At 42.8% G+C, this 26,421-nt stretch overlaps 1 protein-coding gene across 2 annotated transcripts in view; it reads right to left on the reverse strand.

Annotated features, from left to right (window-relative positions):
* WASHC2C (WASH complex subunit 2C) overlaps positions 1–26,421 on the reverse strand; it is a 664,131-nt gene that overhangs the window by 127,988 nt on the left and 509,722 nt on the right. Inside the window, exons 26-28 of one of the 2 annotated variants that reach the window (XM_085603764.1) lie at positions 26,274–26,351; positions 20,912–21,124; positions 15,529–16,152 (exon numbers count right to left, since the gene is read on the reverse strand). In XM_085603764.1, coding sequence (XP_085459890.1) covers positions 15,529–16,152; positions 20,912–21,124; positions 26,274–26,351 — 915 coding nt within the window. The remainder of the gene's footprint in view (positions 1–15,528; positions 16,153–20,911; positions 21,125–26,273; positions 26,352–26,421) is intronic. The other variant, XM_085603767.1, reaches the window with a different exon arrangement.

Genomic DNA, 26,421 nt, shown 5'->3' on the forward strand with positions numbered 1-26,421 from the left:
GTGTGTTCCACCACTACAGAGAGCGATGAGTGCGGCCGTCTACAACACTAGATCTGTTAGCTGACTCTGTGATTGATTCCACTGACATGATAAGCATTCTTGTAGGGGACGCATGTCTTGCATGAGGCACTATGGCAATGCATGAGTCCATCATCCCTAGTAATTGCATGAATGTTCTGGCTGAGAGATACTGGTTGTTTTGAAACTGTAGTAACAAAGTTTGAAAACGTTGAATCCTTGCTGCATTGGGATATGCTAAAGCCATTTGAGTGTTTAGAATGGCTCCCAGATATGGTTGTGTTTGATTGGGTCGAAGATGGGATTGTTGTGTATTGACTGTGAATACTAACTGATTTAGAAGATCTATGGCGATTCAAGTGTGATGCACACACTTGTGATGAGTGTTGGCTTTTATAAGCCAATCATCTAAGTATGGGAAGTAATATATTTGTTGTTGTCTTAGATGTGCTGCTACTACTGCCAGGCATTTGGTGAACACTCTGGGTGCAGTTGCTACTCCAACCAGAAGTACCTTGAACTGATAATGATTTTTTCCTATCACAAATCTGAGGTATTTGCGATGTGCTGGGTGAATGGGTATATGAAAGTATGCGTTCTTTAAGTCTAGAGTTGACATGAAGTCACCTTGATGAAAAAGTGGAAGTACTTGTTGGAGAGTGACCATTTGAAAGTGTTCTGATAATATGTACAGGTTTCAAGGTCTCAGAACCAATATTGGTCTTAACGAACCATCCTTTTTGGGAATTAGGAAGTATAGTGAATATACTCCTGTTCATTGTTGTTGTAATGGGACGAGTTATATAGCTCCTTTTGTAATAAGAGCTTGTACTTCTTGTCTGAACAAATGCTTGTGTACCAAAGACAGTTTGTGAATACAAGGTGGAATGTTGGGAGGGGTGCTTGTGAGCTCCAGGCAATAACCATATTGGATAATGTCAAAACCCATTTGTCTATTGTTATTGATTGCCAAATGGGAAGAGACTGATGTAATCTTCCCCCAACAGGTGATGAATGTTCGGGGGGGAAGTGATATTAAGTCACTGTTTGTTAGTGGATGGGGGGGAATACGTGATGTTGTACCGCTACCTCTTCCTTTAAAGTTGTCACCCCTGCATCCATCTCTATAGAATGCTCTAGAGGAGGAAGACTATGCCTGTGTTTGATACGAAGATGTGGTGGCATCTATGGTATTATTTTTGGAGCCCGCTCTGTAGAAGGAGCGACAAAAGGAACCTCTATTAGATGGAGACTGAAGTGTGCTCATGGATATTTCCACTTCTGTGTCCTTTTTCATTTTCTCTAGCGATTGGTCTATCTGAGGCCCAAAAAGGTGTTCTTTGTCAAATGGTGAATTAAGTATAGTTTGTTGAACTTCTGGTTTGAAACCAGAAATTCGTAGCCATGCATGTCTCCTTAGCAGAATGCTGGGATTGAGTCCTCTAGCTGCAGTATCTGCAGCATCCAAAGCACATCTAATGGATGAATTGGAAAGGAGCTTGCCTTCCCGCACTATTTCTTGACCTTTTTTTCTGTGTTCTACTGGGAGATATTGTAATAGTTCTTCCATCTCACCCCAGTGGGCCCTATCATACTGTAGCTGGTCGAAATGAGGGGGCAGGAGACCAGGTCGGCTTAAGGATGGTTTTATTTTGCGAAACCCTCGTCTCCTTTGGGTAGCCAGTCTTTTACTAAGAGTTGGGGATAATAGCGTCTTATCCCAGCCCTCAGGGTCTTCCGGCGTTCTCCACCCCTTTCTCATCCACCTTCATTGGGGCTTGCTGGGGCAGGGGGTCCGGAGTTCAGACGGGCAAATGAAAAGAGAAAACACGGAAACCGTGTATATGAGGGGAACTAGCCCACAATTAAGGGCGGGGAGTGAAGGATCACCAGTGGATACCGCACGTCTAAATGGGAAGGTGAAGTGCTCAGGAAGGGGTAACCAGTCGGGAACCGGTAGGGAGTTTGTTACCCTATATGTCGGGTCTCTCCCTCTTTCCAACCCAACCCGCAAACCTCTCTCGTGCCTGAGAGAGCCACGCTGCTCCTGGAGCGTGGCTGGGTGAACCGTGTTGTCGTTGTCCTGCTGGCTTTCTTGGTTCCTTCGGCAGCTCCGCAGTAAAGTCTTTGCTAGGCAGCTTCCACTCCTTTCCACACACGTCTTCCTCCAACTCCTCGTCCTCTCACGCTCTGGTGATGACACACACCCTCTTCCTGGCTCCCGGCGTTCTTGTTGGCCCAGCTATCGTGACGTCATCATCGAGGGCGGTATCCTCGGGAGTGATCTCCCAGTTAAAGGAGCCAAACCTTTTTCACCCGCTTCCTCCTGCGTGGGGTTAAAGGGACAGTTCCAGTCGTCCTGCAGTAGGGAAACAAGAGGAAGATCGGCAGGCGTCACATTCTACCACTCCTTGTCCGCTCCTTGCCCTCCCGGGTCGTATCAACCCCATGACACATACCTAGCTAACAGCCCTTGCGTGTTGGCTATGTGCAAATGATTGGCTGATTGAGAAGATACTCTTTTTCCAGAACCATCTATTTTGATTCCTTATCAGGAGCAGTTGACTCTCCTGAGGTTTGTGAATTTGCCCTTTTTCCGTGCATTTGAAACTATTGCGGAATCAAAAGGCAACTGACCCTTAATAAAGACAGGTTCAGATGGAGGGGGTTTACTTTATTTATCCACTCCAGGTATTAGTATACGTGACCTAACCGGATCCTTAAAAATATCGTCTGCATGCCTCATCATACCCTTTAACATAGGCAAGGATTGAGATGTTCTCTGAGTGTTTCCTAAAGTTTAAAAAAGGAAACCATCTTCTAGGTCTTCTTTATCTACAGTGACCCCATGGTAAGTGGCTGCTCTAGCATTTAGGTCCTGATATTTATTATCATCAGGAGAAGGTTTGGCTGGATATAGATCGGGATCTGTGTCTCCCGGTGGATCTTTGTTATAGTCATCCCATGGGTCAGGCAGTGGCTGATTATCCTTGCCCTCATCATCTACTGTATCTGGATTTATAGCAGGAGATCCTGGAGGTGTAATATGTAAAGGGTCTGAAGCTGGTATGAGAGGCACTGGTGAAGAGGGTGGAGTGGTTTGAGGAATATTAATAGGACTAGTAGCTATGTCCTTTTTCTTCTTGAGAGATATTCTGTATTCAGTGTCTATTTTCCTTTTGGGAGGTGGAATCACTGGTGTAGTGGTAATGTGTCCAGTTTGAGGGTTAATATGGATTATATTCGGTTTTGGATCCAGCTTATGCTGCATTTTCTCCAGAATCAGCTCCGGTGTCTTTAGAGGAGCATCTTTCTGTTTTTGGTGCCGAAATGTTCGGCGCCAAACTGGATTTTTCCTTTTTATCTTTCGATGACGAAGTCTTCGGAATCAAGGGGCTGTCATCTCGGTTCGAGCCCGAACTCGAAGGCTTGACTTTCTGTTTCGGCGCCTAGCCATGAGGCGAGGCATTGTAATCAGAGTCTCAGTGCCTTCCATGGCCTGATGACAGTGGTGGCCCAATATCCTTTGTTTTGGACAGAGTGGGTTTGGTGGGCAAAGAGGCTGTGTTACTCACGGCACCCAGTCCAGATGGAACATCGTGGGACTCCAGCTCGATCTCCAACTCTGAATCTGAGTCCTGGACGGAAAAAGCCTTTTCCTCTTCTGCTGCCGACGCCTCCATCTCTTCTTGCTCGACATCTTCACCGAAGATATTGAGAGTCTCCGTGATAGTTTGTCGCTGCATGTCTCTGCATCGAGCACAACGGTCTCTAAGAGTCTTTTAAGAATGCAACGACTGACATGAGTCACAGTCTTCCTCTTTGTGCTCCGGAGAGAGACAGAGGTTACAAACCTAATAAAGGTCTGTGCACGGGTATTTGTAATGGCAGCGCGGATAGAATTGGAATGGCTTCCGTTCCATTGGCGGAAGACTCGGTGCAGGATCTTCGAGTGGAAACAGGAGACGAGCTAGGCCCGAAGGCCGCAGTTAAAGTATTCTATTGGATAGTGAAAGTTTTCAGAAGTTCTTTGAAACGCAGAAGGTAGGAAATGCGATCCAAAACAATACTGACGAGGGTAAGTGAACTGAAGAGATCCCGTTGACGGTTTCTAATTGGAGCGCTGCAATACACGACCGAACCCCATGGCAGAAAAAAACAATCTAACAATGGAATTGATGCCCATACGTATTATCACCAAAAGGAGGAGTCACTTCACCTCGTGACTGGAAAAGACTTCTTCGAAGAAAAACAACTTGCAAACATTCTGACCCAACGCTAGATGGTAGGAATATGCAAAGCATCTACAGCACACATGCCTCAAACAAAATGTATTTCCCAAAGTTTTCAATGTGCTTTGATTTCCTGTCCGGTGGTGTGGTAGGGAATGCATCAGGGTTGACTGTACTCATTTATACCTGCACAACTAGGCTCCAAGGAGTGGCGTGATGGGTCAAGAAGTCCAGATCGCCCATGGTTTGATGATGGCACATTGAGCTGCTATTTACTCGACTCAGTACGAACATCAAAAAGATGTTAAATAAAGAACAAGTTACTTACCCTTGGTAATGCTTTATCTGGTAGAGACTCTATTTTGCCACACATTCCTTCCCTTTGAATACCCCCAGGCATAAGACTGGAACCAGAAAAATGTCATGCAGTAACACTGAATGCCAGAAAGGAGCATCATTCTGTACTGCGTTGGCCTTGCTGTGCCCGGTACAAATATAGGCGCCACCTCAACACGCCAACGTTAGTTACTATCATGACTTTCCACATCGGGAGCATGGAGCTACTGTGAGTACTGACCACTTTTGTGGAAAAAACATAAGGCCCTGAAAAGGGTGTCACTTACACCTGAACCAGTTTGCAGAGTGGTGGGGAGGATTGGTAAGGGATCTGCGGCTAGATAGAGTCTCTACCAGATAAGGCGTTACCGAAGGGGAATAACCTCTTCATCTGATAGAGATTCTAGTTACAGATTTCTTACTTTTGAATAAATAGCCAGGCAATACCTCCCTGGAGGTGGGTCTGCGAACCTGATTAAACTAAAAAGTCCTGAAAGACCTAACGGGCAAAGTGCCTGTCACGACAGACCTGACTGTCTAGGCAGTAAGTAATGCTTTTTGAAAGTGTATAGTGATGCTCATGTCGCTGACTGGCAGAAGTCCAGGAGAAGGACACCACGTGCTAATGCAGTGGTTGTAGCTTTGGCTCTGGTAGGGTGAGTCCGCAAGCCTCCAAAGGCGGTTTCTTGGCCAATGTGTGGCAGATACTAATGTACAGGAAAATCCATTGTGAGATGGTTCTCTTCTGTACAGCTTTTCTCGCCACCCGGACCTCTCTTGTGCGGTCAAGGTAGAACAACCATGCTAATTTCTGGTCTAGAGTCTCTCCAATCCTTTAGAGGGATGAGGTGGAGCAAAGAAAGTGGGCAGGATGATGTTCTGACCTACATGGACTGGAGTAAAAACCTTTGGAAAGAAGGAGCTACTCGAAGAACAAGGTGGTATAAAGAAGGTGCACAGAGAACGATTGCAGTTTGCTGACCCTCCTGGCTAATGTTATGGCCACTAAAAAGGCAGTTTTTAAGCTCAATAGCCTAAGAGGGAAATTGTGCAGAGGTGTGAATGGTGGACAGATGAGACAGGTGAGGGCCAGGTTGAGGTCCCACTGAAACATGAAGAATGTTGGTGGAAACATATGTTGTAGGCCTTTAAGAAGCCTAGCCACAATGGGTGACTTAAAAACAGATTGTTGGGCCAACAACCTTCAAGAAGGCTGAGATGGCAGAAGTTGACCCTTAACTGTCTCCAAAGCAGATCCCTGCTGGGCCAAAGACAATACAAACAAGAGAAGTTTTGATAAAGGTGCAGAGAGGATGTCAACATTGTGGGACTTACACCATGACACAAACTTGTCCCAGCAGCTGACTAATACTGAGTTGGTGGAGGGACGCCTGACTGCCAGAAAAACATTACAGATTTCGGGAGAAAGGTTGAAAGCTGACAATTGTCACTGTTCAAACTCCACGCATGAAGGTGGTGGGTGCACAGGTTTGGCGCAGAACCCTGTCCTGTTACTGTGTCACGGGGTGAGGGAGACCAGGGAGGATGATGGACATACGGTGGACTGGTGGAGCGTGACATCCCCCGATTCCCCTCTTCTTTCCCAACAGAAGAGTGACTGGAATTGGCCCACTGAAAACACTCAGGCAGGAGACAACGGAAATTGGTATGGCTCCTTTAACTGGGAGGCAGAACCGGAGGAGCACACCCCCAGCGATGACATCATGGAGTTCCTCCCAAGAAGAGCGCAGGGAATCCGTAAAGGGACGTGTGGTATCACAGGAGTAGGCGCGGAAGGAGAGTTAGAGGAGGACATACGAGGAGAGGTGTGGACGCAGTCGAGCCAAGGAGGAGAAGCGGAGTCGCAGAAAGCCAGAAGGCCAATGGCACCACAAGTCGCCCAGCCACACTCCTGGAGGAGCGTGGCTCTCGCAGGTACGCAAGCGGTTCACGGGTTGGGTGGGGAGGAGGCAGAGACCGGACGATTAGGATTTAAGCAGCCTGCTGGGACCCCCCTCCCCCCGGTTACCCTTTCCCGAGCACCTCACTGATGTAAATAAAAGCTTCACCTTTTTGAGTGGTCCTTCACCCCCTTCCTGATTCTTTGTGCTGATTCCTCACACTGACACCACCCTTTCTTTTCTTATTTTCTATGTTGTTGCTTCACGGCCATTGTTTCGCTGAAACTACTGTCCCCCCCCCCCCCCACCCCCCTCCCCCCCCCCCCCCCCGAGATCCAACCGAAATAGATGAGAAGCTGGAGATCACCAGAGGACATGAAGGGCGGAGATAAACAGACATTTCCCCCACCGTATCTCAAGTATCTCAAAGGACTGGCTACCAGGCGAAGACATGTTTTGCACCTAATAAAACCATCCCTATCACGACCTAGTCTCCTGCCCCGTCATTACACCCCGCAACATACTGCAACAGAAGAACCTCCAAGATAGGAAGCCTGCCTGGAGGACCTATGGTCATGCTCAACAGCTCAGGATACCTACTCTCAATGCCCAATCTGGAGCCACAAGAATGACTTGGGCCAGTCGTTCCTGATCTTCTTGAAAACTTTGGGTAAGAGTGGTATGCATGCAATGGCGTACAGGAGGTCAAAGCTCCACTTGAGATGAAAAGTGTATCAGAGCGAGAGTTACCTTGGAAATTCCAGAGCGCAGAACTGCCGACATTATGTATTCTCTGTGTTGGGGACCGGATCTAAACAAGGCTCTACCCACTGCTAAAAGAGACCTTGCAAAACCTCCGGGTGGAGACGCCATTCGTGATCCAATAGGCACTGTTGGCTGAGTACGTCCGTTCTGATGTTCAGAGAGCCTGCCAGATGCTGCACCACCAGGGAAATGCCCCGACGTTCCAGCCATATCCAGAGGTGCAGAGCTTCCTGACAAAGGATTCACAACTCCACCTACCCTGTTTGTTGCACTACCACATGGCGGTGGTGTTGTTTGTGAAAACCTGCATCAGCCTTCCCTTGATGAAAGGAACAAAGGATTTTAATGCCAAGCGAATCGCCTGAAGGTCCACTAGGTTTATATGGAGCTTGAATTCTGCCGGAGACCAGAGCTCTCCAATTTCCACCTCTTCCCGACTGGCCACCCCAGCTCAGAATTGATGCATTGGTCACTACAGTCAATTTTTTGTTGGGGAAGGAAGAGGGGTCTGCCACTGACCCAATTGCAGTTTGTTAACCACCACTGCAGGTCTTTTGCAGTTCCCTCTGAGATCTGTACCATTTCAGAAAGATTTAGCTGATGCTGCTCCCACTGGGCCTTAAGGTCCCACTGCAGAGCCCACATATGCCAGCGGGCATGTGTCACCAGGAGAATGCCGGAGGCCATGAGGCCCAACAGCCTCAGTCAGTCTCAGTCAGTCTCACCGATATCCAGGCTAGAGGCTGAAACATCAGTATCATAGTCTGTATATCCTGGACTCGCTGCGTGGGAGAATAGGCCCGAAACTGCACTGTGTCAAGAACAGCTTTGTATTGTATTGTAATTGAAATTATATAGCGCTTACTACCCCTGACGAGGCATCAAAGCACTTTTTCGGCGAGTAGCACACTGCTCCGGGGCCCATAGAGGATTAGTGTTGGATTAGTATAGTGAAACATGCAAGTAACTTTTAAGTGGTGGATAGGTTAGTCAGTTATTTGGATTGGGAAAGATAGCAGAAGGATAGAAGAGGGAAAAAAAAGTTTGTATTTATATAGCGCTTGTTACCACTGATGGAGTGTTGAAGCACGCTACTCCGGAAACCCATAAAGGATTAGTGCTGAATTAGTATGGTGAAATAGGAAAGTGATTTGAGTGGTGGATATTAGTCAGTTATTTGGAGTGAGAAGGGTAGCTAAGGGATAAAAGGGAAGAAAGGATTGCATTCATGTAGCACCTGTTACCCCTGATGGGTGTTGAAGCACTTTTCTGGCGAGTAGGAGGCTACTCCGGTACCAGAAAGGATTAGTGTTGAAAATTAGTATAGTAAAGTATGAAGTAATTTGAGTGGTGGATATGGTATTCAGTTATTTGGATAGAGAAGGGTAGGTTGCAGGATAGAAGAGGGAAAGAGGCTTGTATTTATATAGCGCTTGCTACCCCTTGATGGGGTTTTCAAGCGCTTTATTGGCGAGTAGCACGCTACTCTGGAACCCATAAGGATTACTGTTGAATTAGTATGGCGAAACATGAAAGTAATTTGAGTGGTGGATATGTTAGTCAGTTATTTGGATTGAGAAGGGTTGGGGAGGGGTAGAAAAGGGAAAAAGGTTTGCATTTATATAGCGTTGGTAACTCTAATGGGGTGTTGAAACGCTTCATTGGTGAGTAGCACGCTACTCTGGAACCCATAAAGGATTAGTGGTGAATTAGTATAGTAGAATATTGAAACTGAGAAGTGAACATGTTAGTCTGTTATTTGATTGAAAAGGATAGTGGAGGGACAGAAGAGTGAGATATTTTTTTTTCGAGGTCATAGCAGTAGGAGGAGGCTTTTGGATGAGTTAAAAAGGGGTTTTTGAGGGGGAGAGTTTATAAAGGTTTGTTTTGGAGGATCGGTATTGTAAAAAAGAGGTGTCAGATGATGCAAGGAGGGGTAGAGTAGGAGAGAGTCTGGAAAGGGTTATTTTGGGGATCATGGAAGTGGTATGGGGTTTGAGATAAATGAGAGAGTGGATGTAGGGGATATATTGATAAATGTATAGGGTGAGAGATAGGGTAGTGCATTGGAAAGTGTAGTAGAAAGAAGTTTGAGATGAGTCAGAAGGTTGGGCCAGAGGATATATTGAGAGAAGTATAGGCTGAGAAATAGGGTAGTGCATTTGAAATGCTAAATTAGAAGAAAGTGATAAATATATAGATCCATAAGTACATTGAAAGTATATAGATGCATAAAGGAGGTAAGTACATATAGATTAAAGATATTGATAGAGGTACAGGATGAGAAATAGGGTAGTGCATTGGATGTGCTTTTTCAGGAGAAAGGTAACAGACACACAGATCCAAGTACATGGAAGGTACATAGATGCACAATGGAAGTAAGTACATATAGACCAAAGATGATTTTTATTTATTTATTTACAACAACATAATTATTTTACATGTTTATACAAAGCAATACACAAAGATAGGTACATATCTATAGTGATAATAAATGCTTATATACAGTGGAATATGCTTTAAATTTCTGTTTGAGTATGGTGCTTATGTGGGGAAGAGCCAATTCTTGAGTAGTTTTCTGAAGATAAGGTGGTTGTCGGTGGATCTTATGTTGGGGGTAAAGAGTTCCATAGTTTGGCTGCTTGAACAGAGAAGGATGTGCCACCCATGTTTTTTTTTCTTGTATCTTGGGATTTTGAGGCGAGATGGCCCTTTAGAGCGTAGGTTCCTTTGTTGAATGTGTTTGGTGATTTTATTCCTGATGAAGAGCCGTCCCATTCTATGTATTGATTTGTGGGTGATACAAAGTAGCTTGAACGTGGATCTTCTGGCAACCGGTAACCAATGCAGGGCTTTCAAGGCAGGTGAGATGTGGTCTCGCGGTTTGATATACAAGAGTAGTCTGGCAGCCGAGTTCTGAATCCATTGTAGTCTTTTCATGGTCGTTAAAGGTGATCCATAGCAGAGGCTATTGGCGTAATCGAGTTTGGACAGAACAAGGGAGATGGAAGCTTGGACCTTGTGTGGAAATCCCAAATGAGGTAAAATTCGTTGCAGCGTTTTTATAGTGACAAAGCTTGATCTTGCTAGTTTGTCCACTTGGGCATTCACCGACAGCTTGGAGTCTATGGTCATTCGAGGTTTCTTACTTCCTTCGATAATTTAGGTGGTGATCCCAGTTCATCAGGCCAGGCGGCAAGTGGGTCGTAATGTTTCCAATCGCCACACGCGAGTATTTCTGTTTTTGAAGCATTCAATTTGAGATGGCTCCAAGTCATCCACTGATCCACGGCTCTGAGACAACTGAAAAGTGGGGATTTTTCAATGCTTTTGGGGCATTCCAGTTGAAGGAGTATTTGCGTGTCATCTGCATAGTTATAGCACATGAGGTGAAATTGATTGATCAGTACCGGTAATGACTTCATCTAGATGTTGAAAAGCATGGGCGAGATGATAGAACCTTGAGGGACCCCTGCTTTTGTGGAGTATGGTTTGGACGAGAAAGGTGGGGAATGGATGACATTAGTTCTGTTTCGAAGGTAGGACGCGATCTAGTCTAGAGCAGTTCTCTCCATGCTGGCTTCATTGAGACTTTGTTTCAGAGTGTAATGGTCAAACGTGTCAAAGGCAGCCGAGAGGTCCAAGAGGAGTAGCGCAGAAATCCACGCTGCGGTCAACTGTATTCTTCAGGTCATCCCAGATGGCAAGGAGGGCAGATTCAGTGCCTCTTCCAGGACGGAATCCTGTTTAGAAGTCTGAGAGTATGTCATTCTCTTCAATGAATTGTGACATCTGGGCGAACGCTGCTCTTTCTATCAGTTTGCCCAGGAATCGTCCATTTGTAATGGGTCTGTAGTTGTCAGGGTTCAGCGGGTCCAAGTTTGTTTTCTTCAGTAAAGGGCGTATGTGTGATTTTTTGAGTTCTTCTGGAAATATTCCGGTAATTAAGGAATTGTTGATGATTCTTCTTACTGGAACGGCAGCAGAGGTTGTTAAAATAATTATCTTGAAAGTTTGTGGTGGACAGGGGTCAGAAGGGCTGCCGGCAGGCCTGCTTGCTTTGACCAAGTCCATAAATTCATCGTGTGAGATATGTTGGAAGGAACAGAGAGGCTGGGTTATTCTTGGATTGTTGTTTTGTACAGGGGTTAGTGCTGGTGCTTTGTGTCTGTTTTAAGTACGAGTCCAATGTGTCTGCTTTGTTTGAGTAATGATTTGCCAGTTTGTCAGTGAAATCTTGAGCACCAGGATGAGTTCCTTCTAGGCAATTTGGTTTGCGAAATTCATTAAGTATTTTATAGAATTCTTTATTTACACATTTAGCATTTTTAATTCTGTCTGAATAGTACCCTTTCTCAGCTTTTTTGATAGCTGACTTGTATTATCTGTAAATTTTTTGTAGGTGAAGTTTGTCTCGTTTGGTGTTTGTTTCGAGCCAGGTACGTTGCAGCTTTCTAATTTGTTGTTTTATGTCTTTTATTTCTAAGTTTCTCCAAGGCGCTTTTTTTCTTTTGTGCTGTTGTGTGGTTTTGAGTGGCATCAGGATGTCAAAAGCTTCCTGTAGCCACTCATATAGATTTTAGAACCAAAGTTATTGTTTTCAGATTTGTACTTCATGTTAGTTGTGTTTTCAAGTGTTCCAAATTGAGTTTGTTCCACGGCCGATAGGTGGATGGATGTAAGCTAGTTTTAGGTGAGCCCCTTAGTGTTGTTTTATGTTGGAAAGCCAGCAAGGCAAGTGGTGGTCTGACCATGTGACTGGAGTTATAGTTTGAAAGGTAACTAGTTCAGTATTAGCAAAATGTCATCTAGGATATGTCCAGCGATGTGTGTGGGTTTGTAAACAATCTGATGCAGGTTCAGTGCCTCTAGGCCAGTGATTATTTTGATGAAAAGGAGCATCTGAGAGGGAGTCAGGTGTGACTTCCCCATGTTATTAGTGAACCCCAGGGAGTGCAAGAGGTTCACAGTAGTCTGAAGGTGGGTGATGACTGCCTGGGGTGAGTCCGCCTTCAACAACCAGTCGGTGAGTTTGGGAAAGACTAAAATCCCCAACCTCTGTATATGAGCTGCAACCACCACCATTACCTTGGTGTGGATAAGGCTGAAAGGTAGTCCAGCAAACTGAAAGTGCTCATGGCGTCTGTGGGCAAGCAGGATGGGAATGTGGAAATAAGCATTCTGCAGGTCCAATGATACCATCCAGTCTTTTGGATCTAGGGTAGACAAAACTTGAGTGACTGTGAGCATTTTGAATTCCTCCTTCTTCAAGAAGAGATTGAGAAGGCACAGAGCTAGGATAGGACGAAGTACTCAGTCCTTTTTTAGTACCAGAAAGTACAGTGAATAGCAACCACGCCCTGCTCCCTCAGCTAATCATAAGTGGGTAAAAAGGCTGGGGTTTGGTCCTATAAGGCCAACTTGGGGGAGGGATCCGTATATAGAAAAGACAAAAATAGAAGACCCCCAGAGGCCATAAATCAAGAACAATTTTAATAAAGCACAACTAAGGACACAAATCTTGTGTACCAAAAAACGTTTTGAAATTATTTCTAACTTCTTTGGTCTTTTTTCGATTTAGCACTGATTATGAATAGGACTAACAATAATACAACAAAATCAATAATTCAAACAGAAAGACAATCATGTGCACCACAAATATAGAACATACGTATTGGTGATAGAGATACATTAATACAAATCAATGACACAGATAAATAGAATAGTTCAAACATTCCTCGTTTTACAAAGTAACACAAATGGTTCAGATAAGATTAATCACAAAGAAAATAGCAGCACAAGTTATTCTCCGTCCTCCGACGGGATTCATGTCCTTAGTTGTGCTTTATTAAAATTGGTCTTGATTTATGGCCAGTGTGGGTCTCCTATTTTTGTCTTTTGATTGTAAGTGGGTGGCGTGAGTGACGGGGGTGTCACAGTGGGGAGGGAATAGCACCTTTGGACTATCAGTAGTACCCAACGGTCTGATGTTGTTGACTGCCAGTGGCGGAGGTGATGGCCTATCCTGCCTTCCACTGGGTGCCCATGATGGTCTGAGGGCGGACTAAAGAGGCTTGAAGGCAGCAATTGCTGGGTGGTTGGTGGACTGACCTGGCCGCTGGCCATCTGTTCCAATTGATCTGTGGGATACGCATGCTCTGTCACAAAAGCGCTGGCTAACCTGCTGGACTAGTAGTGGCTGGAGTCCCCTTCCGTAGCCACGAAAAGGGTCAAAAGGCAGATTGGGTTGGACAAGGGGCCGTAGACAAACCCAAGGACCTGGCCGGAGCCCTGTTGTCCTTGAAGCGCTCCAGCGCTGAATCCGCCTGGTCTCCAAAGAGGCGATACCCATTAAAGAGCATGTCTATGAGAGAAACCTGGACATCCCCAGAAAAACTAGATGTTCTCAGCCAGGCTTGGCACCATAAGGGCACTGGCAATGAAATTGTTCTACCTAGTGAGTTGGTTGTGTCAAGTCTACATCTGATAGAAAACTTTGCTGCATCCCTCCAGTGGTGACAAGAGAGTATGGCCTGGGCCATAAGGCAGCACTTGTGAAATTGAATCCCATAGTGTAAGGGAATAATGGCCCAAAAGGCATGCAGTGTTCACCGATATAATAAACTATGATGTTGTTCATGTATAATAGAAACTCAGGCCACACAAAGAATGCACATAACAACTGACTTGCTTCTTAGTTCACTATTGGCATTGTCGGGTGGGATGGAGGTATCTAAATTCATGTTTGAAAACTATCACTTTTAAAAGATTCATCTGGGTGGTGATGTTGCAGACACAAGGAGATGATGAGCGGAGCGGTGAAACTTTTCAGACACTCACCCCCAGTGAGTTGAATCCATCATAGTTCTTTAGCTCACTACGTCACTTCAGTTCAGACCCAAATATAGGCAAATCAGTTTTGACCCGGTGCCTTATGGGAACAGTCTAGCCGGAACTGCCAAGCCAGGTCTTCCCGGAACGGGAAACAAGCATCCTTGGACCGGTTTCGGGGGAACACCCCTCATCAGCCAGGCTAGCTTGAATCCAGTGGCAATACGAGCAAGGGACCCACGTCTCGGCATACGTTGCCAACTTGGGGCGAACAAAGCAAACACAAGCAGATGATGGATGGAGCACTGAAACTTTTTAGACACTCACCCCCAGTCATAGATCTGGGTTAAATCCATCATCGTTCTTTAGCTCACTTCGCCACCTCTGTTCAGACCCAGCTGTAGGCAAATCAGTCTTGACCCTGTGCCTCATGGGCACAGTCCAGCCGAAACTGCCAAGCCAGGTCTTCCCTGAACCGGAAACAATCATCATGGGAACGGTTTCGGGGTAACACCCCTCATCAGCCAGGCTAGCTTGAATCCAGTGGCAAAGTGAGCAATGGACCCATGGCTGGGCATACCCTGCCAACTTGGGGCAAACAAATCAAACATAAGGAGATGATGGACGGAGTGCTGAAACTTTTCAGACACTCACCACCAGTTACAGATCTGGGTTGAATCCATCCTCTTTCTTTAGCTCACTTCGCCATCTCAGTTCAGACCCATCTATATGTAAATCAGTCTTGACCCTGTGCCTCATGGGAACAGTCCAGCACGAACTGCCAAGCCAGGTCTTCCCTGTTGTTGTCGCAGGCCTTAGAGTCATACAACAAACCCAAATTCCTGAGAAACACCTTGAGGTTATCAGCCAAAAACATCTGTTTGAAATAGTCCCTGCAAGTTTCAATAAGTACTGTGGGTTTAGGGGGTGACGTATTCTCTTGCACAGTGGAACATTTTGATGAAAAATCTCTTAAAGCGTGAAGGAGTGGAGCTTGGGATCTGGGTCTGAAGGAGCGGAAAGAAAGGAACTGATGCCAGTGCACATGGGTGGTGCTGATATGCATCTCTGCTCATCACTTCTAGAGCGGAATGGATTAGATGTGGAGTAGCTCAAAGCAACAGGAGCACTGCTTTTAAACTTTTCCAGAACCAGTCTAGCTCCAGAAGATATTCACAAGGTAAGGAATCTACATTTAGAATTAACCATCAGAAAGATTTGTTTCTGTTTGCCACATAAAGGTGACAAAGTGTTAATAACGTTAATATCTGATAATTACCTTTACAGTTTAATTATGTTCACTTTTGTATAACACTCAACCTTTATATGACATTCATAATAATTTTATCAGGTGAAACAATTAACCACTACACACCATACAATGTTTTTTGTGACGCAACATTATATACATCATATCATTTTTAAAACATTTTTTTTTACTTTACCTCAAATATATTTTGAGTTTTCGGCTTAACGTCTTGCTGTGAGGCACTTTTTGCACCGGGTTTCTGCACTAACTTTTTATCACCAAAGAGATTTTCTTCACCTTTATTGTCCAAGAAAGGAGATGGTTTTGTTTTTTTCGAAGCAGATTTCTTTGCAGAAAGAAAAAGATCGTCATCACTCTCTTGGTCATCAAAAACAGATAGAGCAGATTTCTTCTCCGCTTTCACATGTTTCTTTATCACCTCTTCGCTAGATTTCCCCTTTGCTTTTGATCCAGTAGATATCTTTGACACTGCAGGTTTTGAAGAAACCCTATCGGAGCTAAAAATGTCATCAATGGCAGTTGGTTGTTGCTTCTCCGCCACCATTATGTTCTTCACAGTGAAGTCATTCGGTAAAGAGGATGAGCTTACGCTAAAAACATTTTCATCTATTTTCTGTTTGGAAGTGTTTTCTTTCGACTCCTCAGTTTTGGGGTGTTTTATATCTGATATGGTGGCAGTCTCTTCACCATGTGATAGATTAGATACCATTGTAGGATACACCTCATCAGAATCTTGAGAAGCTAATCGTCTTCCTACCCTTGAAGGTGGTCGTCTTTTTCCAGTTACTTTAATGCGATCCTATTACAAAATCAAACCAATACAACACAATGTTAATAGGATTACACATCTTAACACCTGTATTTTTAGACATAGTATATAAGTTAGTAATAACAACAAAAAATGCCTCCCCCATGCCCCACAATTAACCATATTTAGGATATCACAGTGAGTGAGTGGAGTGAGAAAGTCTAACCCGGACTTGGAGTGATCTTTGGGAGTAAGGGGGGTTGATGTAGTCTTCTCCAAGTAAACTGTAACAAAAAAGGGTAATATGGTGCTTTTTACAGCACAATATTTAAATAATTCAATATAAACATTACAAGTATACAGTATGTTTTGAATCGACACTCATTTTGAATGGACACTCATGAAGTAATATAAGAAATTAAAGACTGCTTACTAAGGTGTGGGATTCTGCAGGGGGGTGCACCCCAGGAGACAATGGGGCCAAATACATTCTAGGGGGGGCAGACAAGTCTAGTTCTCCCCAAATGTGCTGGAGGGTTTATCCTCGTAAGAAAATGTGGTAAAGATATGTGGCAAAATAACATATCATTCAGTCAAATGTACCTAGCAAGTGATTACAAAGCAATGACATTTAGAAGCAGTTGAGTAATCCTTGTATGCAAACATTTTCATCATGTACTGTGACTGAAAATATACTTGGTGGGCAAGGTGAAGAAGGTATACCATTATAAAAGCTTATGAATACAAATTAGGAAATTGCATCATATGGGGGCGTGGCCTGGGAACATGGCCGACAGGATGTAAGAGTGGAGAGCGCCATCCTCCCATCCATTAATCCTGCTACAGCCTGAGCCTGCAGCTGTCGCCCGCACAAAGGAGTAACCTGCGAGCCCCCTGACACCCAGAATGCCCACCTTACAACTGTCTGGAGGGCAGAACTGCCTCTCTAGTTGGAGAATTGCTGCTGCAGGAAGCTTTCGTGTGCTGGTGGCCACTGTTCCCCAGGATGCGGATGGTGGTTGCAGGGGTCGTGCAGTGGTTGACAGACCTCCCAACAGCGCTCCTGGCTCACACTCCTTGTTCACAATGGACACTCACCTGTGTTGCGAGCCCAACTTTTCAGGTGGAGGACTACTACTGCCAGACGGCCTGGTGGATGCTGGAGGCTGCTCCTCTCTGGGCCACGGACTGTGCTTTGGGTGCAACGCAGTTACACCCTGGGCAAGAAGTTGGCTGATTGAGGCAGGCAGGGTACCCGGGACGCATGCTCTGGTCCTGGTGAAATCATGCGTAGGGTGCTCAGGCTGAGACCCCAACTCCAATCTGGACCAGCATGAAGGGCGGGGTAGCTTTGCTGTGGAGCCATGTGTGGCTGCAGATGTAGTGAGCAGTCTCGCATACAGAGAGCCCGGGGAGCTGGGAAAGCACTGGGCAGCGCACTTTGAACACTATAGTCCTATGGCTGGAAGAGGCAGAGTGGGGCCTCGCAGATGCTCCCCCAGCTGCTGCAAAAGATAGACCACGCTGGTCTGGCAAAGCATTGATCCTCTCTGCTCCTCTAGAGGGAACTGGGTGCAACCTCCTGGCCTTGCCTGATGTCCTCATTTGGCCACACATTTGTGAAATGGTACACCTGTCAGAGCAACAGAAAAGAAGAGACGCTGGGTGAGTTGGAGGACACAGGGGGAACAACACTGGACTGGGAGCTCTGGCTGGCCGTCCCACCCTGAAAGATGAAACCGCAGGCTCCCCTGAAAAATACTGTGACATACAGGGAGCAGGACCTAAGTCAAATGGAGAATCTGCTCCAGCGAGCTCACTTTGACATTTTTGAGGGTCCTGTGGTCACCCCACTAGGGCTGTGAACGTACCTGGTGGGGGAAGACAGGCAGTGGTGGTGGTCCCAGAGGTCGGCTGATTTGGTACACCGAGGCCATTGGGGAAAGTATGGTGGTGTGTCCTGTAGGGCTATTGTCTTCCCGCATTTACGATCCCAAGGAATCTTATTAGTGATCCCCAGGTGCAAGACATAAGGTTTAGTTTAGCTGAGATTCATTACTGCGCTCCCTCACCAACTTGGTAATGGGTGTTAAGAGAACGTTTGGAGGGGTTATAAGCATAAAGAGGGATGCCTATGGAGAGTCAACAATTTTCCTTGTGGTCAGACTCCGCCCTGCCCATAGACCTCTTTTGGACAACTGACCTTTCAGTGAAGAAGATCAAAGGCAACACCAAAATCATTGCCATCATCTTCAGGCCAACTAATTATTTTGTTGCCATTAAGGTTGACAAGTCTACCCCCAGAATAGGTGGGTATGAGAGGCCCTCAAGCTCAGTTCATTTTCGAACCTCTTTTGCACTTGTAATCTACAAACCCCATGTAATGAACTAATCTGACCTTTGACTATTGAAGAAGATCATGCTATAGGCAGAAGATGTTCCTTTGGCCATGCCCCATCCCAACACATCAGTTCATGTCTTATTACATTTCCGCATCCCCATCTTTCTAAAACTAAAAGATTAGCTGGGGAAAAGAGGTTCTGCACAGTACTCTGTCTTTCTCAGACTATAAGAATATGTGGGGAAACAGATGATCTTCATATGATTTGCTTAGACTTTCCACAAAACGTTTTCTTGGGGGCCACAAACGCTATTGGGTCACTAACAAACTTTGTTATCTACGAACATAGGCATATGCTTCCTTTTTATAAGCAGTTACATGAATATAGAAAAAACTAAAATATTTAATTATTTTAAAATCTATGTATATTTATTTACAACTCACATGTAAATGTCTGATCATGTATATATTATTGCATGTATGCACACATGGGGGTGTGTGTGCGCATATCTAGTAAGATTTGAGAACTTATACAGAAAATATAATAAGTATAATGTGTATATGTGTGTCTGTATGTATATATTTCCCTATATAGTTAGATGTGTGGGGTTTTCTCTATACACGTATATTTTTTCTAATGTTTCAAAACAAAATTCCCATCAACATTTTCCCGTCCCTCCACTCTCTGACTCATCCCAAATCCTTCTGACAACTATGGACCGGCAAACATCCTTTCAAAACTCTTCCCTCCTTTACCTAATTCATCCAGCTTACAGTTCCTCAAGTCCACCACTCGTAATAACATCTCACAGCTACCCTTTACTAATTCACCTCAATTAAGCTATCCCTTCCAAAACACTACAGTAAATGCCTGATATCTCAAGAACATTACTTAAACAAGCATTAGCAATGCAATAGGTCTCGCATTTGTTAAATTTTAAGCTATTGCCATTGTAAATGACAATGCCTTTTATTTATCTGTTTTTAAAATCAACACATAGATAAAAGCTTTGTCATTTACAATGCCAGTAGCTGAAAGTTTCGCAAATGCGAGACCTATTGCAAATGCAATCCTCCAAGAATTTACTTGGTTCCACCAAGTAACAAACTGTCCTCAAAGAAAAAGATTACGATAGCCAACAACGACGAGCAACACCGATCTGGCTGTCAAATCCATGCACCCATTGGTTCACAACCCTGCTATAGTGTTTGAAGCACTAGAACACGTCAATATCAGTGATTTCAAAAGGCCAAGCAAAACAAAAACAATCCATCGCATGGCTGCAAATGATTTCACTACAAATGAGTTGTATGTACATTGTGTCTAGGCTACACAACGGACTGGTTTTCTAATCAATATGTGGAATTGATGTACTGAGGTGTGCAAGCATTCACATAAACACACCTCTTTCTGCAGCAGGGCTCAAATCGTCAAACCATCGAGCTGCATTCCCATACCTGCATTTCTCTAGAGTTGCCACCTTTTTTACTTTTATCCTTTCAAAATGTCATCACACTTTGATAAAGTCACTGACTATATTAACTCCTCACTCCCATACCGTTGCTAAACAATAGTGCTGAATGGATGTTTTTAAAAGACGCTTAAATGCTGCCTAAAGCCCCATCGCAATCATCTGCAACAAAAAGCTCATCAGAAAAGAATAAAACCCTCTTCTGAAAATACTCTCCTACAAAATGTCTCGCGGAGGCAACGCACGCGAGACCTAAAAACCTACCACATCTAATCCACAAGGAAAAAGGAAGCATATATTTCTAATTCTTCTACCGATTTAACTCTAGTGTTAGGTTCCAGAGTAGCGTGCAAATCGCCACAAAGTGCTTCAACGCCTCGTCAGGGGTAGTAAGTGGTATATAAATACAATTTACAATTACAAGTCAGGTGACTTTGAATGTTCGACACCCTGCAAAGTAACATTTTCCCCTTAATCCAAACCAGCAAAACAATAAGGACATACCTTCCAATCAGAATAGTGGGAGGCAATGGAAACTATACCCTCCTTTCTCAAATATATTTTGGGCCTGATGGGAGCAATGCACCTCTCCGTTATAATTTTGTTCCAGGTACCACAACATTTCTGTGAGTGCACATCCCTAACATAGCATGTCTACATTTTTGCACACCTTAATATCTGAAACTGTTGAATTGTTTAAGTGAAATAGCGACAGAGGTTCCAATACACTGGCATATATGACACATGGGAAAAGAAAATATGGCAAAGGCGAAGCCAGGACCTTCAGTATTATGAGACATCACTTTAAGTGATGTTAACAGTATCCCTGGCTCTCTTCCCGGACTACTATTGCAAATTTTCAGTTCTGTGTGTCCTTGAAATTTATTGCACAAGACAAGAAATTCACAGAAAGAAGTATAAATCAAAACTAGGCTTAAAATAACTATTTAAGAAGTTTATTTTCTGGTATACGCAAATGCAGGAATTTTCTGATTACCTTATTAGCACTGTGTAAAGTGGATATTTCTGCAGGTTGGTCAAAGCTAGATGAAACATCTTCATTGTTACTTTTAGCATATGACGTACAAATGCTTGGTGCTTCATTATGATGATGAGATGAGGTGCTTAAACCAGGGAGACTGGGTGAAGTCCCTGGGACTTTGTAAACTGCACCTGGCAGCATGGTCGCAGGGTTTATTGACAAATTTGCCTGTGAAAGCAACAACAAGGATATTTTTTAGATTATATGAGCCTTTTCTGTAAGAAGACAGAAGAACATGGTGAGTATTTGCAAGCAGCTGTGCAAGAAAAAACAGAAAAGCAAGGGTATAGAAAAAGTGCTTTAAATAAAGAACATGCTACAGAACCAATTTCTGTCAGATGACTCAATACAAAATCTATTTTATATTGTGAAGGAGAACTAGAGTGCACCACTTTGTGAAAAGCCTCAAGAAGGAGCCTTTTGACAGTTAGTAACGCTATTAGGAGCCAAGCTGTGCAAATAAAAAAGAGAACTTTGAAGCTAGGTTACAACAATTAGAGGCACAAATCAGAAACAAATACAGAAATTGCAAATATTTTCTTGGAGATATGTCTTTGCTCACTCAATGAGCAAAAACAGAAAACTGATAGTTCAAAGCAACTTGTCAGATATCAACAAGAAAGACCACTGGCTATTAAATTAAATCCAGTATCTTATAAAAACGTAGGAATTGGGGGAAATGACAATTTATTTGAATTAAAAGTTTTGCTATTCATACGTATTTTTCTTGCAGCAAGGCTTTTAATTTGAAATCATTAAGAAACTAAAATGAATTCAAACATATGCAATATGTTGAATTAGTATGTTTTTATAAGGCACTTTTATAAGGCACACTTTCACCTCTGAAAGAATTCATCATTCTTTCGATAACAACCAGAAGAAGCTGCAGTTGTAAACAAGACCCCCCTGAAATGAAATCACATTCTTACAAACTTTCAAGTGTTTGGCTTCATGCCTCAGTGCTTCTTGTGGGAATCCCACATTTAGCTCATTAGACTTTGGAAGTTCTACATCCCAAGCTTTTTTACCCAGAAATATGAACTCTTTCACAGATGCTTAGTGTATAATCAAAGATTGTCCTTTGGATGGTGTTTAGAGAATTTACTTATTAGTAAAAAGCCCTGATGAAAAACAGAAAGGACCTTGAGAGGACAATCCTTGCCTATTGGACACCAGTGAAGCAAGAGAAGAACCTTGGTGACTGTCAAATTTACAAAGGCCATTCAATAATCAAGCTCCATAGATCTATTTGGTAAATCATACACAAATCTACTTATTACGCTGTGGTGGAAAGGAAAATGTAAAAAAAGCTATTAACATATAGCATTCTCCACAATCAGAGTAGATTACATTTTCATGAGTAAGAGCGCAGCCTTAGTTGGATGAGAGTATTTCTTTGGACTAAGTTATCAGGCAAAACCGGATAGACTTTTGTCTTGCTAGGTCCATGCTGCATGGCGGCTTATTTATTAATTACATTGTAAATTTCCCATTTATAGATTGAATCTACAAAAAGGAGAGACCTCAGGCTGTTGCCAAATTCTCAAAAGCACAAAGTGCTTACCAAGGACTCATATATATTTTCTGACAAATGCATGTGCAACCTAACCCTTCTCACACACTGTGGGTAATGCAGTACAGCTAGTTTAAATGTGAACTTTTACACTTACTCTATGCTTTTCTTCTTAATAGAAAGCCATTTTTAATGTGAATACCTTCTTTCTGCTTCATTAGGCTCTTACATGCCTTTTTTCCAAACTTTGAGGGTGATTTCATCTGGTTTGTCAGAACATTTCTTTCGAAGGTAATAGACTCACGGTAAATGGATTTTAGGTGTTCACATCATGGCATTGGTCACTCTCTTGGAACAGCTACTTTTTTTTACCACTCTGACATTTAAGTCTGTGGAAAAATCGCACATTGTGTGCATTTCCTACAGTAGTGAGTCGTGTCTGCACACTTTAAAAGCTACAGATCTTGATGGTATGGTTCAGAATCCGTATTTTCATGTTCTTATGCCATTATCTGTGTTGTTTAGATTGATTTGGGCATGTACTGTCTTAAATTGGGTATGCTGTCAAGACTTGAAGTCCGAGGAGGCTATAGACATCCACACTGTGCAGCAACGGTTGGCAGTCTAAAGAATATCTTTTATCATTTTTCTCGAAAGCCCTCAGATATTGAAAATTGTCAAAGGGCACTCAACACAATTGACGATACGTTGAAAAAATTAATGGAAAGGTGTGTTTACTTTGCACAGCAAAGCTCAGTTAAAGAAGGTCATTCTAACGGTCTTTTGAATCTTGAAAGATAGCTGGTGATTGAATGTGGGATAGAGTCTGGTCAATATCTGGAATCGTCTAAGGCGAAATAGGTGAGAGGCTCTCCAACTTAGGAAAATCAATGCACATTCATATAAGTTATTTTTCATGCTTTGGCATTATCTTTTCTTTAAACCAATTATAACTAGACAACTTTTGAAAAATCTTACATTTTATATCAACAATTGATCTTAGGGGATCTAAGGTTAATGGTAAATGGTGAGGGTGACCATGCAGATTTCAGGGTTCTACACAACTAAATTGAATACACCAGTGCCCTTCTCTCAAATAGGCAGTACTAGACTGATACTGCACTCAAGTTGGAATCAATATTGCGCACTGTATTGGACAAATAGGGCGTCTGTTGTTTTCTAGTAGTTTAGTAAAGAAAGGTAGTAGAGTTTCATGTCACTAATTAGTATATGGGGTTGGCTTCTTGATGGCGGGTGGGGTTGAGTTGCTGGATTTTTTTCAGCAGTTCAATGGTAACTACTTTTTTAAGTGAGGCATTTATAATGCAAGACATAATGTGCAAAGTACCTTCTTCAAAATACTTAATGGTCATGGTCATAGTCATACGAGGGGCATCTAAGGTTTGATGGCGATGACTTAAGATTATCTATTCTGCACTTACAAATGTATCACACTGGTTAAGAAAATACCATTTTGGGAAGACTTCCCTATGCTGTCTTCCTTCAGTCAAAGCAATTCTTCAAGCAGCTGCTAGAATTTGAGCTGGACATAAAAAGATCCAGTTTTTATAGCGATTCACCTGTATCAACTGATAAAACCGAAGGATAACTAAACACACAAGATTGCATTGACTATCTAAAGTGAAATATCTCATTTTAGAAACTCTGAAAGCAATGGAATGTAAACATGGAAACAAGGAAACAAGCTTTTTTCTCCACCCATGAACTTGGAAAAGCCTCCCTGTAAAGATCAGATTGAATCATATTTTTCTTCCATTCCATAAAGACTTGAAGACTCATAAGTTCTCAACTCTTGTATCACTACGACTCTTCTCTTATGTTCTACTACCTTTCTATTCACTGTTGGCTGTTCTGCCCCCCTTTTGATTATTTCAAGCAGTGATTAATATTTTGGGTAGTTGCTAACTTTTTGACTCTCATGATTATCACTGTGAATCATTTCATGTGAATAATGTAAAATTATTTATCTTGAGGGAGCTCGGTCTTTCTTCTACATTTTCTGTGTACTAGTGTTTGTGCTTTTTTCTTCATGGCAGATACTGTTAGGTTAAACAAGTTACATTTTACAAAGTCAAAATGGCCTTGGTAAACCTCTAGCGGTACGTCTTTGAGATTGTGGAGAATCTGTATTTACTCTTTTATAACATTTTTGGAAGCATTTAAAATATGACTGATGTGAAGTTCTTGAAAAGTTCTGTCTTTTAAGAGATCCATTATGCTGCTCACTAAAATCAATCTAAGAATTGAACTAGTGTGATGGTTAGTTAGCGTACACCAACACTATTTTCGATAAAGTAATTAGCTGCAGAGTCATTGCATCAGTGACCTCTACAAAGATCTACAGCAGGTGCTTTTTGACACATTGATACTAGCCTCCTGTTTCACAGAGTATATCAAGTAGTATGCACAGTAATTCACGTTCTGAAAGCCATGTAGCTACAGAATAAAACATACTCCTCAAAACATAAGAAATCTACATTATAACACCGTATTGAGTATTGGGTTTAAAGAAACCTAATTAGCTATCAATGATTTTAGAAAAGGGGATATACATTTAATAATGAATTACAATGTGTATAGGTGAGAAAAATAGCTTTCCCTTTGCTGTGTGCTTACAGCAGCCCACTGAGAAAACAGGTCAAAACTGCAGCTTTTACTGGCCAGAACTGTACCCATTTACAACATACCGCTAGCTCAGCAACCTAGTATCAAAAAAAGATATGAGTCTTCTTATAATCCTTATGACCAACGGATCTTGGGACGGCCTATAAATCACAGCATCATGATTCAGTCCTACCCAGAAAGACCTGGAAAGAACAACGGTAAATTACTATCAAGTTGGTGTATGGGAGGGCTAGATTAAAACATAGACTGAACACTGGAACCACGCTGACTGTCAGGAATGGGAGGAAAAAGAAGGAAGGTGCATGAATTGAAGCATATGTACCAAAGCTTATCAAACAGTATTTATGTTTTGATTGTAAGCCTCTTTTTTTCACATAGGGGAGATAGCGCAGTCTCCTGAACAGCAGATTGTTAGAATATAACTGACCGGAAATGTCATCCTATAAAAAGAGTGTTAATATAATCATTAATGGAACATTCCTACTTTTGCGAGATAAACAGTAATTTAAAATGATGTCTGTCACACTGTAGAAAGTCCTTACGGATTAATCGCATGGATGGAAGGAGTCCATCAGGCAGCCACCTAAATCTGGTGTCAGACCTAGCAGGTACCAGGTTGGTTCCAAGCAATAAGAAGCAGATTCATGCTGTAGCATGATCTCTCTTTGATAATTATCTCTTATATATCAGGAGGTCAAGAAATTAGGTATTCGAAGCATCACAAGAACCATGTGCGTACTGAACTTAGGGTTTGTGTTGAAGCGGGGACAGAGTAAGAATTGGAGAAAAATACCAGACAAAAAAATGTTAAGGAGACAAATGTAAGATCGAGTATCTGAGCTGAAGATTTGTGTGGGGGATTTCAGTTTTTACCAATAGCCTGGGATTTTATATGTATACTATTTATCATGTATATTTGCACATTAGCTGCATTTCAACTGATAAGGACATTCTTTCAGATAAAAGAACCATATAAGAAAATATTAAAAATAGCTCAATATTAGGATTAATTTGGCAAGCGTTAACTTGATAGAAGTTTCACAGTTTTAAATAAAATCTAAAAAAACAAACACAAATAATAGGTCAGAAGAAGCACAAACATGTAATAAGATTAAAGATGCAAGGGAAGGAAGAATAGAGGTCCAATAAAATAATTACTTGTAATTTTCCAATCCGAGAAGCAGGCTCTTTTGTTTTATTTGGGACTGGAACTGTAGGTTTTTCTTCAAAATTATCCTGGGTTAAAACAGATAAGCTGGATACATTAACTGGGTGCATTATGTCAATAAAAATCAAATAATGTTCA

This window comes from Triturus cristatus, chromosome 1_2 (genome assembly GCF_964204655.1).
Source record: "Triturus cristatus chromosome 1_2, aTriCri1.1, whole genome shotgun sequence".
NCBI lineage: Eukaryota > Metazoa > Chordata > Amphibia > Caudata > Salamandridae > Triturus > Triturus cristatus.